Raw genomic sequence first — 16,580 nt, 5'->3', positions numbered from 1 at the left:
AAGTTATATATGTGAATAGGCCAACTGTATTTCATCCAAACTTTGTCCAAAATTTGGATATCCAGACATCATTAAAAAAAACACTTACTAAGTATTTTCTTGTACCTAATATTATCATTATTGGTATGCTTTATATGAGATAAAGTAACATGATTTGCTTTTTGAGAGCTTTGGAGGAAATCTGGCGTAAGTTTGTGTCAAAAGAATCTGGATGTGTTTCCTATCTCTGCACTTATTAGTTGTGGCAAAGTAACTTCTATAAGCCTCATGATACTCATTTACAAAATGTGGAAGGATAACAGTAGTTTCACACTTCATATGGTTATTCTGAATGTTGAGTGAACCATTTCATTTTACATGTTATCACAGTGACTGGTAGATAGAAAGCAGTCAATAAATGTAAGTTACCATTTAAAAAATATGTACAAGAAACAAAACATTCAGTTGGTGGAAGAATGTCAAGTACCTTAATTTGTTTAAATAGAACATCATCTCCTCACTAGGCAGTTCAAACAGCAACTACAATAGGATTTGTTTTGTTTTCTCTCAGAGTTGAGAGAAACATTTTCAAGTCAAAGAAGGATAATCTTGCTGCCTCGATACTGTGAGAACACAGCATCGCAAGGAGTGAAATGTAGAAATACGCTTCTCATCAGCTTAATATCTAGACCTGCTGGAAGAAGCTAAATTGCTTCCCTCAGTTTTGCATTAAACACTCAGAAACGTTGCCCATAATGTTTTATGCCTATCAGTAGTGCCTGTTAGGTAGGCGGGCCACACCACTGAAGACTCTAAAAGAGTCAGGCAGAGAGTGGGGGTTGAGGTGGGGCCAGGAGGATATTAACCGCCACGTCCCTCCACCCCAAGAGAATGGCCGTGTCATGGCTGGCAGGTGGCGGAATAAACAGCTGCGATGCCACTATGGGGGGCTGGGACACCCACACTTTTTTGGGAAGCGTGCTGTACTGTCTCCTGCTGTGTGTGTTATCTGTAAATTTCCCACATTCTTTACGATCTTCTGTATCATTTGGCATCTTTTTATCAACCATCTTGTTAAAAGTCATGCAGCCCACATTCCCACAAAATGTTACAATCAGCTGAACCTAAATAGGAACAGCTTGTCCTTCCAGTTGGGGCATAACCCTTCTGTTTGCTACAGTGCCCACAACTGACCTCCCCCCTCCCCCCTCCCCCCCCCCCCCCGCCACCGTGGTCTTTTATACTGAGGTAAAAGTGTCCGGCTGATACGGCATAAGGATCCTGGTCTAGTCTGACTTTAGCAGTGGTGAAACATGCGGAGTTTCTCAGTGGTCAGTTCATACCTAGACTAGAAGTATTCTAGCCACCCACCCACTCCTGCCCCCAGCCTAAAAAGCAGCCAAGAATCTCAGCTAATTCTCAGATGCCTTTCTGAGCAGATGAGTTCCTATCATTTCATTAAAAGAAGAGAGTGACTTAAAGGAGATGGGGAAACTCAATAAACCTCTTCTTAAAAAAATGAAACAGGACTGAAGTCTTAACCTTTTCTGAAACACTCTTGGAAATGGAGAATAGGCTTTCAGCTTTTACATAGCACTGCATCTGCTTTGAAACCCATACAACACTGGTTTCTTTCTTTTCTCTGGTATTTTAATCTATTCCCTCTTACTGGACTTGTTTTTCAAGATGTAAATTCATTGGGCATGACTGTTTAGATATAGCTAGTGTCTAATTGGAAGTTTGGGGCAATATCCAGTATATCATAATTATTCAACTGCTCTGTAACCACAATCAGGTCTCTAAAATGCTCTGAAAGCTTCAAATATTATATTAAATATGCATAAAACAAGAATGGATTTTTCCATTAGTAGAGATACAAGGATTAGAATTAATATATGAAGATACTTATACCTTGCTCACAAGGTAATCACTTCTACTTGCCCAAATGGTTATTACACTTAAGGTCAGACACAGAAAGATTTATCTTTGGCCACATATAAATATTTTCTGTTATTCTAAAATGTTAGCAATCTTACCTATTGCACAAAAGATAGTTTTAGGTTTGTTCCTTGTATTTCTTTTAAATTTATGGACTCTGCTACTAATTTCTTGATGTCTGGAATAGGTTAACACCTTTTTCTCCTCAGCACTGTTGATCATAATTAGCTTGACATTTATCTGCAAACTTCAAAGGCAGAAAAGGGCAGAATTCACATCATTCTTAACATGGGGTCAGGCCAAAACCAAAGGGAACACTAAAGGGTTTTAATGCAAATTATCCAAGCTACAATCCCATATTTTAACCTTAAATTTGATTCAGCAATGATTTTCACTGCTGTTTCCTCCCCTTCTATTTTTACTGGTTCTTCTTTTGAGGCTGAATCAGAGAAATGTGCTGAACATGTGGATCTCAGCAACCGGATTTCTCAAACAGGAAGCAAAAAGAAACAATTTTCTCCCATGACTTATATCGCTTTTATTTAACAATCTGACGAATGATTATCTGAGTTCAAGGATTATATCTATATTGGTCCTAACAAAGAAGCAAAAATACTTGTTTCACAACTAAGCCAGAGTCAAAAGCCTTTTCTAGCTAATCAGTCAGTCCCCACGCTAGTAGGAATTGAGACTTTATCTACTCTTCCACAAGGAACAGAACTGGGGGGATCCAGGATACTTTTATCTTATTGCATAGGTACGAAAATACTGCCTAGGCAGAACTGGGAAACTTACCAAATAAACAGAATGGTGAAATGAGTACAACATTCTTCGATATATTCAGAGCTAAACAGGCTACACATCAGGAAAAATTTTCACTTAAAGTTTGCTTGGAATCTTTTACATTAGTCTGTGATAGAAATGTAAATAACCAATGGGAACACCAAGCCAAGAGAATAAAACCATGGAAGAAAAGATCATCTGAGAACTAGAACCAATTCCTAATGCTACATATAAATATAAACATATACATATATACACATATATGATTTAAAAAACATGATGACACATTTTTGGCTCAAAGGTATTATTTCACATTATGGATTTCATTTCTCACCCTAAGGCAAAGTTTGGTATACAGGATGGAGCATTTCTTTCTGACTCCTTTACACCTTTTGTTTTTTTGTCTCTTCTGCGTCGTCTTACCAATCAAAATTCCATACCATCTTTTAAGAACCATGTTTAACACTTCTCCATCAGTAACCTTCTCCCAACAACTGGCACCAATTTGTTTTTTTGTGCTCCACAACACCTGATATTTGCATCACCACCTAGCTAAAAGCTCTAAATGCTAGACTTCTTGGGATGTCATTCTAAAAAACTCTCTCCATAAAATGAAGTCCTTACCACATGTATGGCAATAATTTAAAAAAGAAGTCACAGTCATGTGAGGTCAATACAAGATGTTTTCTAGAAAATACTGGAGGACTTGCTACACAGATAACAGAGAGGAGGACTGAACATAGTTGCTTGGATATGTGGCTAAAAGTCTCATGAGTTACATCTCAAGTTTTAAAAGTATCTCACTCCTTTTCACAACTTCTGTTTGTTGTTTCTTCTTCGCCAGGGTCACATACCATCTGGTAAACGTAGCAGCTGAAGACCCTGCTGGGTTTCTGTTCTATGTGTAGTACCAAGTCTCTGTCAAAGTAGACTTCATGGCTGTATGTCTGGAATGAAAACACAGCCAAATGAAATCTCCTTTTCACACAACCATATTCACAACTGTGTCACTAAAATGTCATAGCACCTATGCTAGAGATCTTCAAATATATACATGGAGGCAAAACAGTTGCTAGAAATAGTTTATGGTCATTATTTATGAACATGCAGATTCCTTATGAGGCAGGCATTACATGAAATGTTGAAAATAAAAAGAACCCTGGTCTTAGGAGTCAGAACACCTGGATTCCATTGCCTGTACTCTATCTCACTGTGTGAGAGTGGGCAAGTTGCTAAACCTCTCAGATATTTGATAAAACAAGTGATTGGATAAAATGGCAGCTACTCTTCCTTATAACTTTTATATACTATAATAATCAAAAAAGTAAACAGATATTTCTGAGAGTGCCTAGAAACCCTACATGCTTAGATATCATCTCTTAAATAACTGGGGGGATTCAACACAGTACGCTTCTATTTTTAAAAATGTTATCAAACTTATAAAATGTGAGAAAACCTAAGACTATGGTAAGGAAATAAACAGCATGTCTCAGAATAAAACATAAAACTTTATCTTCAGGGCCTCCAGAAAGGAGGCGTCCTCTAGTTCCCAGGGAAGGAAGGTTTAAGAAGTACTCGTTTTTGTCCAGTCGGATGATACCTCTTTGATGTGGTCATTGGTACAGGCGAGCCTGGACTGACATGAACACAGTACCACGTGTTTCAATGAATGTGACCTATGAAGAAAATTCTTACAACTTTGAATTCCACTGACTCTACTCACCACATCCCATGACTCCTCTAGTGGAATGCTTTTAAGTAAAGTTCCATATTCATTACAGTGGAAATCCAGGTGAGCTTTTCCTTCAGCATCTATTTGGGTAACAGCTACCACAGAAAGCAAATCCAGCTCATCTTCATAGTCCACAATTTTAAAAGTCTTAGGGAACGGATGGGTTAGGTAGAGGAAAAAGGGGCAAAATCCAGTTATCCACTTAGGATTATTCCTGTTCATAGTTTAACTCTTCTATTATCTTTCTATTTTAAAAATGTGGAAAGAAGAATGAATGGGTGAGAGCATAAGCAGAAATGTGTCTCTACTTTTATGCCTAGTAAAAGTCCCAAGATTCTGAAGACTTAAGCAGCATCCCACAGATTCTAACAGACTCAAGTCTATGCAGATCTTGGCCAAAGTATTATTGAAATTCTCTATTATGACAGCAACCCAGAACTTCTCCAAGTTCCAAAGAGGTGTTCAACTGCTGCCTCTGACGTGTGTGTTCACTGGTTCCCAGATAGTACTAAATATATGCAGCTCAGTTCTGAAACCTAAAAACTACCTACTGTGTCAGAAGAGTCTTACACCAGAAAATCACAAGTCATTTCAGGAAGAACTGATGACCTATCACATACTATTTATGACTCTCTTTGCCATCTTTTTTTTTTTTTAACTCTTTTTGGTTCTCTAAAAAAAAAAGTAAAAATGGCTGCTTACACTTGAGGAAGAATATTAACTAGGAACTGAAATCCAACCCACAGAACAGAACTGGGATAAGAGATATTTCTTGGAAATGACTAATGATGGTAAAGACTTACAAGAGAAAAATCTAACCTCAGAACTCTGTTTAAAGAAGAAAACCTGGGACTCCAATAGCCTCACAGGGGAAGCAGATCTGTGCCAGCCATCCAAGGATGGGCTACAGGAAGGCACATTTTGGCAGGCACAAGTTTCTTTTAACCACCACATACTAATCCTTCACTTACATTTGGTAAAACTACTTTTTAATCCACTTATATTTTCTGCCTTTACTACCCATAACATAAAACTTTATCAGATTTATTATACATGGTTCCTTTTTATTTACTTTTTTGCCTTAATATTACCTTGGTCAAACTTCAAAGAGTGACTTCTTGCCTGGGTGTCAGTGATTTTATAGCTTTTAGTTACAATCCCTTTTGGTTTTTCCTTTGCAGGCTAAACCTTGTTTTCTAAGCTCTTGATGGAGACTATCTCTCTTTTTGCTACCACCTTCTCCTTGTTAATTATTGTTGCCATATATATATGGCATGCAGCCACATACTTTTTGGAGTGCAGCCACATACTGGGAAACCTCTAACCTTTGAAAAAGATTTTCAAAAACTATCCTTAGAAGGCTACTCTAATATTTCTACCTAGAAATGGTCACAGAACGAATACAATTATCTGGTCTAAATAGACTTTGTATTCATGCAATGGTTATATATTCAAAGCATTATCACTGCCAGTTGATTTCATAAGAACTTTCAATGCCTCTTTAAAAGAAAAGGATAAAAATGTATTAGCTCAGTGGCTGGCAATGTCAAGTTCAGGCCACAGGCTGAACTAATTTACCACACCCTCACACCCTTCTTCCCTGGCCCGCAATCGTTAATAAACATATCTGTGTCTTGTAAAGGAAAAGCCATAAAGTCATCAGGATATATTTCCCTACAAAGTGTGCACGTTAAAAAAAAAAAAAAAAAAAAAAAAAAAAGAAAGAAAGAAAAGGAAAAAACCCTGTATATATTAACAAGTAATAAGCTAGTAGTGTTTTCAAATTATTTTGGCTCTATAAATCTTCCTGCAAACAAAATCTTATGAATAATTCTAATATGAGAAGAGCAGATGATGGGGACGCATTGGTTGAAACAGCACGCACAATCCTACCAACGAAGTCTGTATGGAACTGCTCACCCCGAACCTCTACCCCAGAGTTTGGGAAGCATAATTTAAAAACCATAGGGCTAGTACACACTCATTTGGTTTGCTATGTCTGGCTAAAGTAATACCTCTTGTTCTGGGTCATCATCCAGAAGGTTAAATTTTTTTTTCACCACCCGTCCAGAAGCTGTAACAGTGAGTAAGTTTTCATTCTATCATATGGAGACAAATAAAAAGATATGATGAGTCCTATCATGTACAGCAAATAGCAAAATTGTATTAAATTTGGTTAAACAATCAACCCTTCTCCAACACCCATAATTCTTTCTTCTACTGAGAAAATTCTAAAGCAGATTTCTGATCCTCCAATTAGCAAAAATACTTCACTATAATAAATTAATGGATAAAATACCAAAAGCAGTGGATCTGCTTTTAGAAATTTCTCTCCACATTTTATTCATGCTCTTAATTTGCACACTAAAAGAAAACAACTACCTGGAGTTAAAGCATGGTATGTGATTTCTGATTCATATTTAACCCAACTGACTCCAAGTTTGCACAATTAATTAAACCCAAAGGTCGATAACTCATCAATAAAAACTAAAAGAGAAACCCAGAAAGGAAACAGAAATTAGCAGAAGACAGCTTAATATAACCACCTCTTTTCAAATCTCAACTGTGCATGAGGCTAAGCCTAGCTCCCTATGCAGACAAAAACACTCAGATTTCTACAGGATTGTGCTGTTCTTTTCAGCCACACCGAAAGACAAACACATTTGCGTACTATATTCTCAAATAGAAAGACAGTGATATACAAAGAATTTTAAACTACTCCTGACTTACTTTGTTCTTCTCCCTGTTGGCCAAAATGACAAAGTCTTCAGAGATCTGATGCTGGGCACTATTATTTTCTACTTCATTTAGCTTTAAAACTCTGAAAAGGAAAAAAGATTCTAAGAACCTAAGACCTCAACACACCATCAAAGTGGTAAAGTTGAACTACTGAAATAAAACTTAACAAATGAAAAGTACAGTAACAACACTGAGTTAGTTCTCTCCTCCTGAGTAGTCTGAAATGTTCATGTCTGATCACTTAAGTGTCCAGAAACTCCTTCAAATTCAGAGATTTTGTTAGACAGAAAAACCTGTGACAACAGGTACTCCTGAGGTAGGTAATGAAGCAGCTTCCTCAGGCTTAAGCCATCTTTCAAACTGGCTTACTGAAAGTTACTCTTAAAGAACCTTATCTTTGTTGTCCTGCAACAAGTCTTTAATGTTTCAGTTTTAACAATGGCATTATACTAGATATTGGCATTTTTTACTTCTGAATCTATCATGAGATATTAATGACCAATACTCAGAGTTAACTATATGACAGATTGGATTTGGGGCACCTGGGGTTGCTCAGTCAGTTAAGTGTCTGACACTTGATTTTGGCTCAGGTCACGGTCTCATGGTTTGTGAGTTTGAGACTCATGTCGGGCTCTGTGCTTCGGATTCTCCCTCCTTCTCTCCCCTCTCTCTCTCTGCCCTTCTGCCTTTCGTCCACACACACACACAGTCCCTCTCTCTCTCCCTCCCTCCCTTCCTCCTCCCTCTGGCCCTCCCTGGCTCTCTCTTTCTCTCAAAATAAATAAATAAACATTAAAATTAAAAAAAGGGAGAGACTCGATTAGCAACTAAGCCTAAACTAAGAGTTTTCATAAAAGAGTAATATTTGAAAACTGCAATTTACTTAACACTTTTTTTTTGTAGGATTATATTTAAAGATTTGGGTTTTCTGAGTGCAAATGGCCTTATGGATCAAACTTATTAAGCAAGAGAAAATAAAATAATTTGCTCACCACCCACATAAATCTGTTCACAGCATTAACAAGCTTCAAAAGCACAATGTTATTAAAGCATAAAATCTAGAATGCAAGCAAAAAGAATAGCAGGGAGTAGCAGCCACAGTGGCCAGAGAGAGCCAGGAGGCTTTCTTTGCCAGAGACAAAGAAATCAGATTGTATTTTAAATTACTCAATTCATTATCTTAATTATTTAAAAGTGCCTATCTTTTAGAACCTGCCAAAAGGGCACACACTCTGTGGCTCTTATTTTCTTAAACTCAAAGTACTACTAAAAGGTGGGTGGAGAGGTGCCTGGGTGGCTCAGTGGGGTAAGTGTCTGACTCTTGATTTCAGCCCAGGTCACAATCTCACCAGTTTGTGAGATGGAGCCCTGCGTCAGCACAGAGCCTGCTTGGGATTCTCTCTGCCCCTTCCCTGCCCCTTCCCTGCTCGTTCACACGCACACACACATACACACACAAGCATGCACGCACGCTTTCTCTCAAAAGAAATAAACTTTTTTTTAAAAAGGTGGGTAGCAACAAACATTAAAAGTATGGTTTAATAAAGCTAAACTACAGATTTTAAGACTTTTTATAAAAGTTCATCATCTTATTTAATTAAGTCCCTTTATCATCTTTATAATCAATCCAGAGAAGTAGATTAATTATCATGAAGCATGAGGAATAAATAAGGCAGACAATACCTTTCTTATTCAACAAACTTACGGAGCAGCTACTCTGTGCTAAGCACTATGTTCAAGTGCTGGGGTTCTAAATATCAGCAAAACAGACTCTTTCTCTGTCATTATGGAGTTGCTGATTCTAAAGCTAGATATTTAAACAGATGATCACATAAATAACTAATTAAAATTGCTGTGTTAGAAGAACATGACACAGTGGGTGCAATGAAAATGTGATGGGGGAGCGAATCTAACGAGGGGTCTCAGGGAAGGACTCTGCAAAAAAAGGATATTTAAGCTGGGGCATGAAATATGAATAGAAATTAGGCAGAACAGGGAGGGGAAACACATTCCAGAGGAAACAGCCCCCAGCTTTCTAAAATGACGGCACTGCTGAAGTAAACTGAGTGGGAGGATGATCTTCCAGACCATACTAAGTATGCTGGTCTTTATCTCAGGAACAAGAAGCCATAAGAAGGTTAAAGTAGAATCCATTTAGTTAGGTTTTTGTGTTTGTTAATGTTCCTAAAAATCACTCTCACTGCTGAGAAGAAAATAGACTTAAAGAGTGCAAAAATAATTCTTGGAGTCCAGGAGGTAGCCTATTAATATAGTCCAGGCTAATGATGACAATGGTCTGACCAACATGGTGACAATGGCCAAGGGCAGGAAGAGGAAGATTTAGGAAAATTTAGTAATATAACAACAACAAAGGATTCACAGGATATATGGTGCAGGTGTGTGTGTGTGTGTGTGTGTGTGTATGTATGTGTGTGTGTATGTAAGGGACAGGGAGGGGGTGAGCAAGAGGGAGAGAGAGAAAGGGAAAGAGAGAGAGACATGGGGGGCAATGTACGTGAGTATATGTATATGAAAAGTCAAGAGTATATGCATATGATGAAAGAAAGACAAGAAGGTAACAAAGTGTTAAGAATAATTCCAGATTTTTGGCTGAGCTTAGATGAGAAATTTGGGCAAGGATATAAATTTTGGAGTTTTGGTGTACACATGATCTTTGAAGCCAAAGGAATAAATAGAATCATGCAGAAAGGGAATGAAGAGTGAGAAGAAAATAGGGTCTAAATCCTGAGGACATGTAATAATTAAAGTCTGGAAGACTTCCTCTAGAAGAGGATGAACATGAAAGGACATGAAGAAAGACACATCAAAGAGGGAGGGAAATATTCAGGAGAACTGTGGTGTCGGGGAAGCCAAATGAAGAGTATTTCAAGGAAGGAAAGGTCACCTGGATGTAGATGTGGGTCAACAAAACAAAACAAGGTTCACTTCAAACAACTCCTGCACTAAAGCTATCTTTTACACCAAAAACAATCGTCTCTCATTAATCCCAGAGAATTAAAACCTGATGAAGACAAGCCAATCTGAATCTCCTTTTACCCATATATCATCCACCAAAGAATTTATTTAAATGTAATATCTACAAACAGTAATGAGGAGGCTGAAAGAATAAAGTCAGGTTCTCTGAGGAAGCAACCTACAACAAGCTAATTATTTCTGTAATTGGGTCAGCAGTGAGCTGGCAAAAATAAACATGCCAATAAATGCTTCCAAAAGCTACTTTTCGCTTTAAAGCAACTAATGAAAATACTCACTTGAAGGGCACCTGGGTGGCTCAGTTGGTTAAGCATCTGGTTCTTGATTTCAGCTCAGGTCATGATCTCAGGGTTCATGAAGTCAAGCTCTGCATCAGGCTCTGCGCTGCTGGTGTGGAGCCTGCTTGGGATTCTCTCTCTCTCTCCCTCTCTCTCTCTTTTCCTCCCCTACTTGTGCTCACTTGCCCTCTCTCTCTCTCTCTCTCTCTCTCTCTCTCAAAATAAATAAGTAAACTTAAAAAAAAATTAAAAAAAAATACTCACTTGACCTGATTGGGGCCAACATGTATTATTCTACCAGAAGCATCAGGATGAAAATAGATCCAGTCAGATTCTAGAGAACAACATTCCATTTCTTGGATCCCATTTTTTGCCTAAAGTTGGGGAAAAAATATTGAAAATAAAGATTAAGGGAGAATAAAATAAGTTTTCAAATCTAACATCAATGATAGATCAGTAATCAAAGCTACAGGGAAATGAAAATATCAACAGTTGAACTGGGATATGCAGAAGAACTGAATTTGGGCACTCATACTTGAGAAATCCAGAACATCTGCTCTGTACCATACAGTTTGCCTCACAAATAACAACCTAACAGTAATCCTATCTCAAGCATCTATTTTGTGTCAGACATTGCGGTAGATGTTTTAGAGCCATTTCATTTGATTTTAACAATACTCAAAGCACATGTGACTACCCCCATTTTGATGAGGATAAAATCACAAAGAGGACAAATCATTTGCTCAGTGTTTTGCAGCTGCAAAACAGCAGCTCTGACTCCAAAGCCCAAGGACTTTCCATTATATAACTCTGTATAATTATGCACATGCAGTCCCCTACAACTTCTTCTTCCCTTGCCCATCCCTAATAAACTATCAAAAAGCGTGCGTAGCGCACAAATAAATATGCAACCCAATCTAAAATCTCAGAAACGGGTCACATAATCTTTTTGGATAAGTCAGATGTTAACCTCTAATAATGAGGAAATGGTCTAATAGCCTTTTAGGTCTGCTTAGCCTTTTAGGCAAGGAGAGATTTATTTCATGGCAGGACATTTAGACATTAAAATAAAGAGAAGTTACCTCCGTGATATATGATCACATATGTACATAAATGTTTTACCTTATACAAAGGAGCACTGGGAACTAATACCAGCATGGATACATTAATTTCATTTAATTTCTTTAATTTTTCCAACACGAAATGAAGTGATACCACCTTTCCTATTAGATACTCATATTTTTGAAAGATTAATTTACTAATTTCACTAGCATATACTGACAGGATACTATGTCTCAAGTATCACACTAGGTGTTCAGACCACACATGAACTAAACATAACCCTTGCTGTCAAAATCTCATTATCAAAAAGGGAGGCAGAAACACAAACAGAACAGAAAAGAATAAGATGGTGTAGAAAACAAAGTGATCAAGCCACACACAGGATATTATCAAGCATTCAACCCAAGTGAGCAGAATTTCAGGATGAAAAAAAGAGCTTGAAGTAAGCCTTAAAGGATGAGTACAAAATGGCTACAAGAGATGGCAAAATCTGAAGCACAAAAATGTTAATCCATACAGCATGTGTGTGGATACACATGAATAAAAATTTTAATTCTGGCTCCTAGAAAATACGCATGGTGTCCAGTCATGAGACTAGAGAAGTAGGTGGGGGCTACTTTTTTGAATTCCATGCTAAAAAAAAAAATGGAATTTAACACATACTAGTACTAGTGAATGTTTTAATTTTTAAGGAATTTTTATAAGTATCCTAATAATTTCTAATAGGAATGGTGGTATTATCACATTGTATATACATAAGAAAATCAATGGAATTAAATACCTTGCTTGCTAACACTAAAATTAACATATCCAAGATGGCATTAGCTCCAGATGTTCCTTTAATATCAAACATGCACATACTATACATATCTTCCTTTAGACGATTCTCTTCATTGTAATAACTATAACATGCAAAAGAAATACGATCTTTTAAATATAAGACAGCATTATTACCAGCTTCTGCAGTTTTTATTATGTGCTTGAATGCTAGATTTTAAAGCTCAGTTTAATAGGAAGCTATGAAACATTTTCTGAATTCTTCAGTTTGGCTGCATGTGTTTTTGGGTAATCTACTCTTTTGACTGACTGGTGGGGAAGTAAAGGCCATATGCATCCTTAAATTAACGTCCTTACCAGAAAGCTGTCTGGCAAAAGGATTGAAACCTTTCCCTGGATTTGGCAATTAGTTATGAATATGTTGAAATACAGATTTGAGGGGCGCCTGGGTGGCGCAGTCGGTTAAGCGTCCGACTTCAGCCAGGTCACGATCTCGTGGTCGGTGAGTTCGAGCCCCGCGTCGGGCTCTGGGCTGATGGCTCGGAGCCTGGAGCCTGTTTCCGATTCTGTGTCTCCCTCTCTCTCTGCCCCTCCCCCGTTCATGCTCTGTCTCTCTCTGTCCCAAAAATAAATAAAAAACGTTGAAAAAAAATTAAAAAAAAAATAAATAAATAAAATAAAAAAAGAAATACAGATTTGACTAGATGTTATAATCAGTTATTACAGGACAGTACTTGATAGACATGCTTGGTATAGATGCTGGAAGCCATTTTGTGTGTGTGTGTGTGTATGTGTGTGTGTGTGCACACGCACGTGCACACACACACACACAATAATATATATTATCTGTTCTTATATAAAAAGAATATCTAGAATTGTACGGGGTTTGACAGGATGGAAAAGTTAAGTGAAAGAGAGCTATGATAGGTCCTGGTGGTTGCAGAATGTTCACTGGCTGAGAGGTGAATAATCAAATCACAGACTTGTCATGACAGCCTCTATCTAGAGAGGCCACTGTAAAAGAGGACGTCACTGGAGCTGCCACATGTGACAGGTAAATGAGAAAATGGAAGGGAACAATGTTCCGACAGAAGGAAACTAGAAGACACTATACATAGTGTTCCCTGGTGGCGACATCAACAGAAATAGATAACTGGACCCAAGACTATGTTGATCTTCAGTGTGGTGTAAGGAGGCCTGTGACTCTAAAAGCCACTGAATCGAACAGTGACTGATTGAGCACGGTCCTGGAAGAGATGGATATGGAATAAGTGGAGTCTGCTTCAGAAAAATTAAGTTCATCTCATATATCAGGAGGTTCCAGAAATAAACTACACTAACTCAGCAACAGAAAACAAAGATGCAACCCCCCTACCCATCATCACTGTGCATCCACTCTTTGGCACTTATCTTAATCACTGTACGTTAACAGACTGCATCTTACTTATCTACATGTGTGCTTCAGAGAGCATAAGCAACTTGAAGGAAGGAAGGTGTCCCCAGCCATGCCTGGCCCACATTAGGCACTCTTTAAATTAAATTAAATTAAATTAAATTAAATTAAATTAAATTAAATTAAATTAAATGATAAATCAATGCCTAAATCATTTTCAAAAAGAAAATAAAAATGAATTCAAGGAGTAGAAATTTCTATTGTCTTACCATGTCTTATCATTTCTTCCTATTCTGCCGTAAATAACTAAAGTTCTTGAAAATTCAAAGTGTTTCAGTGCTTACATTGTGACCAACAGAGTTCTACCTGGTTCTGCTCTGGAAAGCAAATAGCAGCAAACCACGAAAAAACAGAATCAACTACACATTCCACCAGCAAGTTCAGAGGCAGCCTGAACATACTGCAACAATAATTCCCACTATGGAGCTTGGGAGATGTGTTGCACTGCACGAGATCCCATGAGAAATCTTTGGTCACTAAGCATTTTCAAATGTTAATGTTTTTAAATTCTTGGTAGTATACACAGGCGTTTGTTATATTCTTTGTATCCTTCTGTACCTAACATTGTTTACAAATTATTAACACAAACAAAAATTCTTAGGAATTCTTAATACAAAGTAGAAAATGAAGAATTTCTGATATACATTTACTACTAAAAAGTCTGATCACTCATGATTTACCAAGGAATTATCTTTCAGGGCACAAATATGGAAAACTCCTTTCTGTTTCTTCTTATTAGGTGTGATGATATAGTGCCAAGGATGGCCTCCAATCTGGAAAGCATTCTCCAGGGAGGACACCTCAAAAAGCAGTGGTGGTGAGTCTGTAGAGATGGGCAAAAGGAATTTATTAGTTTCTCTGTTCTGGTAGCCTTGGAACATTCATGATGCATGCATCATCTATGAACTTTCATTAACGAGAAATTACTACATTTAAGAAATAAAATATAATCAGGAAAGGGCTGATTGCTAAGAAAAGAGAAAGCTGGTAGGCAACAAATGTTATGCAAGAAGTCAACTTTATGTTACACGAGCAGTCTTAAGATTTCCAGTATATAAGTGATATTAGTCATAATGAATGTAACCACTTAGGACGGGTCCTGTCACAGTGGTAGCTTTATTAAAGGATGGCGACTAATACTAGTATTATCTTTAGATAAGTTAACTAGTTTAGACATCTGTTTCCAGAGCATGTGTGACCTGCAGCTGAGTGGAGATAAAAAAGTGGACCGAAGGTGCTTATGATAGCAAAAAATGACAAAGTACACCTAATAAAAACAGCTACCATTTACTAGACATCTATGTATTCGATTCTGAGTTACACACAATTTCCAACTCTCATAACAAACCTACAACATAATTAGGTTTAATAATTTCCTTCAGATGTGAGGAAGAGATCTTCCATATTCCAGACTAACAGGTTATACTTAGCAAATTTTATACGAGCAGTCTTAAGATTTCCAGTATGTAAGTGATATTAGTCATAATGAATGTAACCACTTAGTACAGGTCCTGTCACAGAGGTAGCTTTATTAAAGGATGGCGACTAACACTAGTATTATCTTTAGATAAGTTAACTAGTTTAGATAAATCTAGCCATTCACTGTCTTGTAGAGACTAACACCATAAAAGAAATATCTGTTGGTGCCTTTTAGTTAGAATGTCTATTATGAAAAAGATAAGAGGGGTGCCTGGGTGGCTCAGTTGGTTGAGAATCTGACTCTTGATTTTAGCTCAGGTCATTAGTTGTCTTTGGGTCAACTAATTTTAAGTAGAGTAAAACAGATGCACTCTTACACAAGTGCGTAAGTGGAAGGTACTACAGCTTTAGAATATACCAAACATTCTGTTTCGGCAAGTGGTTACTTGGGACTCTTTCTTTACCCTTTTGCTTTTAGTGTTTAATCTTTGGTTATGAGGCCAACACTGCCAGTAAAGGGGCTTGCCTTAGGAAGACCCATTCACTCAAGAGCCCTAAGTTACATATATAAGTGTGTGCTTTGGGTTGCCAGGGTGGCTCAGTCGCTTAAGCTTCCGACTCTTGATTTGGGCTCAGGTCATGATCGTATCGTTTTGTGAGATCAAGCCCTGTGTTGGGCTCTGAGCTGACAGCAGGGAATCTGGGATTTTCTTTCTCCCCACCCCCCCCCCCCCCCCCCCGCTCTCTGCCCTTCCCTTGCTTGTGTTCTCTTTCTCAAAATAAATAAATAATCTTAAAAAAAAAAAAAAAAGAAGTGTGTGCTTTATTAGGCCTCTTCATAAGACAATGAAAAGTGAATTCACAAACTGACAGTGCTGAGGAAGAGACAGGTATAAACATATCAAATATATTTAAAGTGCTTTGTTTAAAAAAGCTTTTAGGAAGAAAGTAATATTCTTAATATATAAAGAAGTCTTCTTAATGAGGAAAAAATGAACCCAACAGAAAACTCAGCTAAAAATGTTAGATAAATTATGAAAGAAATACAAACATCATATGTGATAATACAGTAGCTATGGAATGATGGTGGATGACAAAAAATTATAAAAAAAGAAAAAATATAATTGGAGTTTGAATTTGGGGCTAAAATTTTAAGTAGGTATGTTATAGAGAATATAAAATAGGTATTAACACCAGAAGAAAATCAATGCAAAAAGATACACTTAAAAAGAAATACTTTTCTCAGCAGTTGCTAAAAATGGCCCCAGAGTAGCAGTGGGACTCTGCTAATCACAATTCTGATGGGTCCCCAGTAACCTGAAATTTTGATCTCTAATACTATTTTCAACTAGAGTGCTAGAAGTTCTCAGAGAGTAGCTGATTCTATGTCTTGTCATGAGGAAATTTTAAGATCCTTCTGAACCAT

At 37.4% G+C, this 16,580-nt stretch overlaps 1 protein-coding gene across 8 annotated transcripts in view; it reads right to left on the bottom strand.

Annotated features, from left to right (window-relative positions):
• DCAF17 (DDB1 and CUL4 associated factor 17) overlaps window positions 1-16,580 on the bottom strand; it is a 45,594-nt gene that overhangs the window by 10,004 nt on the left and 19,010 nt on the right. For 6 of the 8 annotated variants that reach the window (XM_042994675.1, XM_042994678.1, XM_042994679.1 and 3 more), the window contains 7 exons: window positions 14,416-14,558; window positions 10,708-10,817; window positions 7,163-7,253; window positions 6,448-6,531; window positions 4,424-4,579; window positions 3,555-3,647; window positions 2,016-2,157 (listed from right to left, as the gene is read on the bottom strand). In XM_042994675.1, coding sequence (XP_042850609.1) covers window positions 2,016-2,157; window positions 3,555-3,647; window positions 4,424-4,579; window positions 6,448-6,531; window positions 7,163-7,253; window positions 10,708-10,817; window positions 14,416-14,558 — 819 coding nt within the window. Of the gene's footprint in view, window positions 1-2,015; window positions 2,165-2,439; window positions 3,648-4,423; window positions 4,580-6,447; window positions 6,532-7,162; window positions 7,254-10,707; window positions 10,818-14,415; window positions 14,559-16,580 lie in introns of those variants that run through there. The other 2 variants (XM_042994680.1, XM_007074581.3) reach the window with 2 other exon arrangements.

The sequence above is a fragment of the Panthera tigris genome, chromosome C1, assembly GCF_018350195.1.
Source record: "Panthera tigris isolate Pti1 chromosome C1, P.tigris_Pti1_mat1.1, whole genome shotgun sequence".
Taxonomy (NCBI): domain Eukaryota; kingdom Metazoa; phylum Chordata; class Mammalia; order Carnivora; family Felidae; genus Panthera; species Panthera tigris.
The sequence above is the reverse complement of the archived record's forward strand: the minus strand, read 5'-3'. Positions and strand labels throughout refer to the sequence as shown.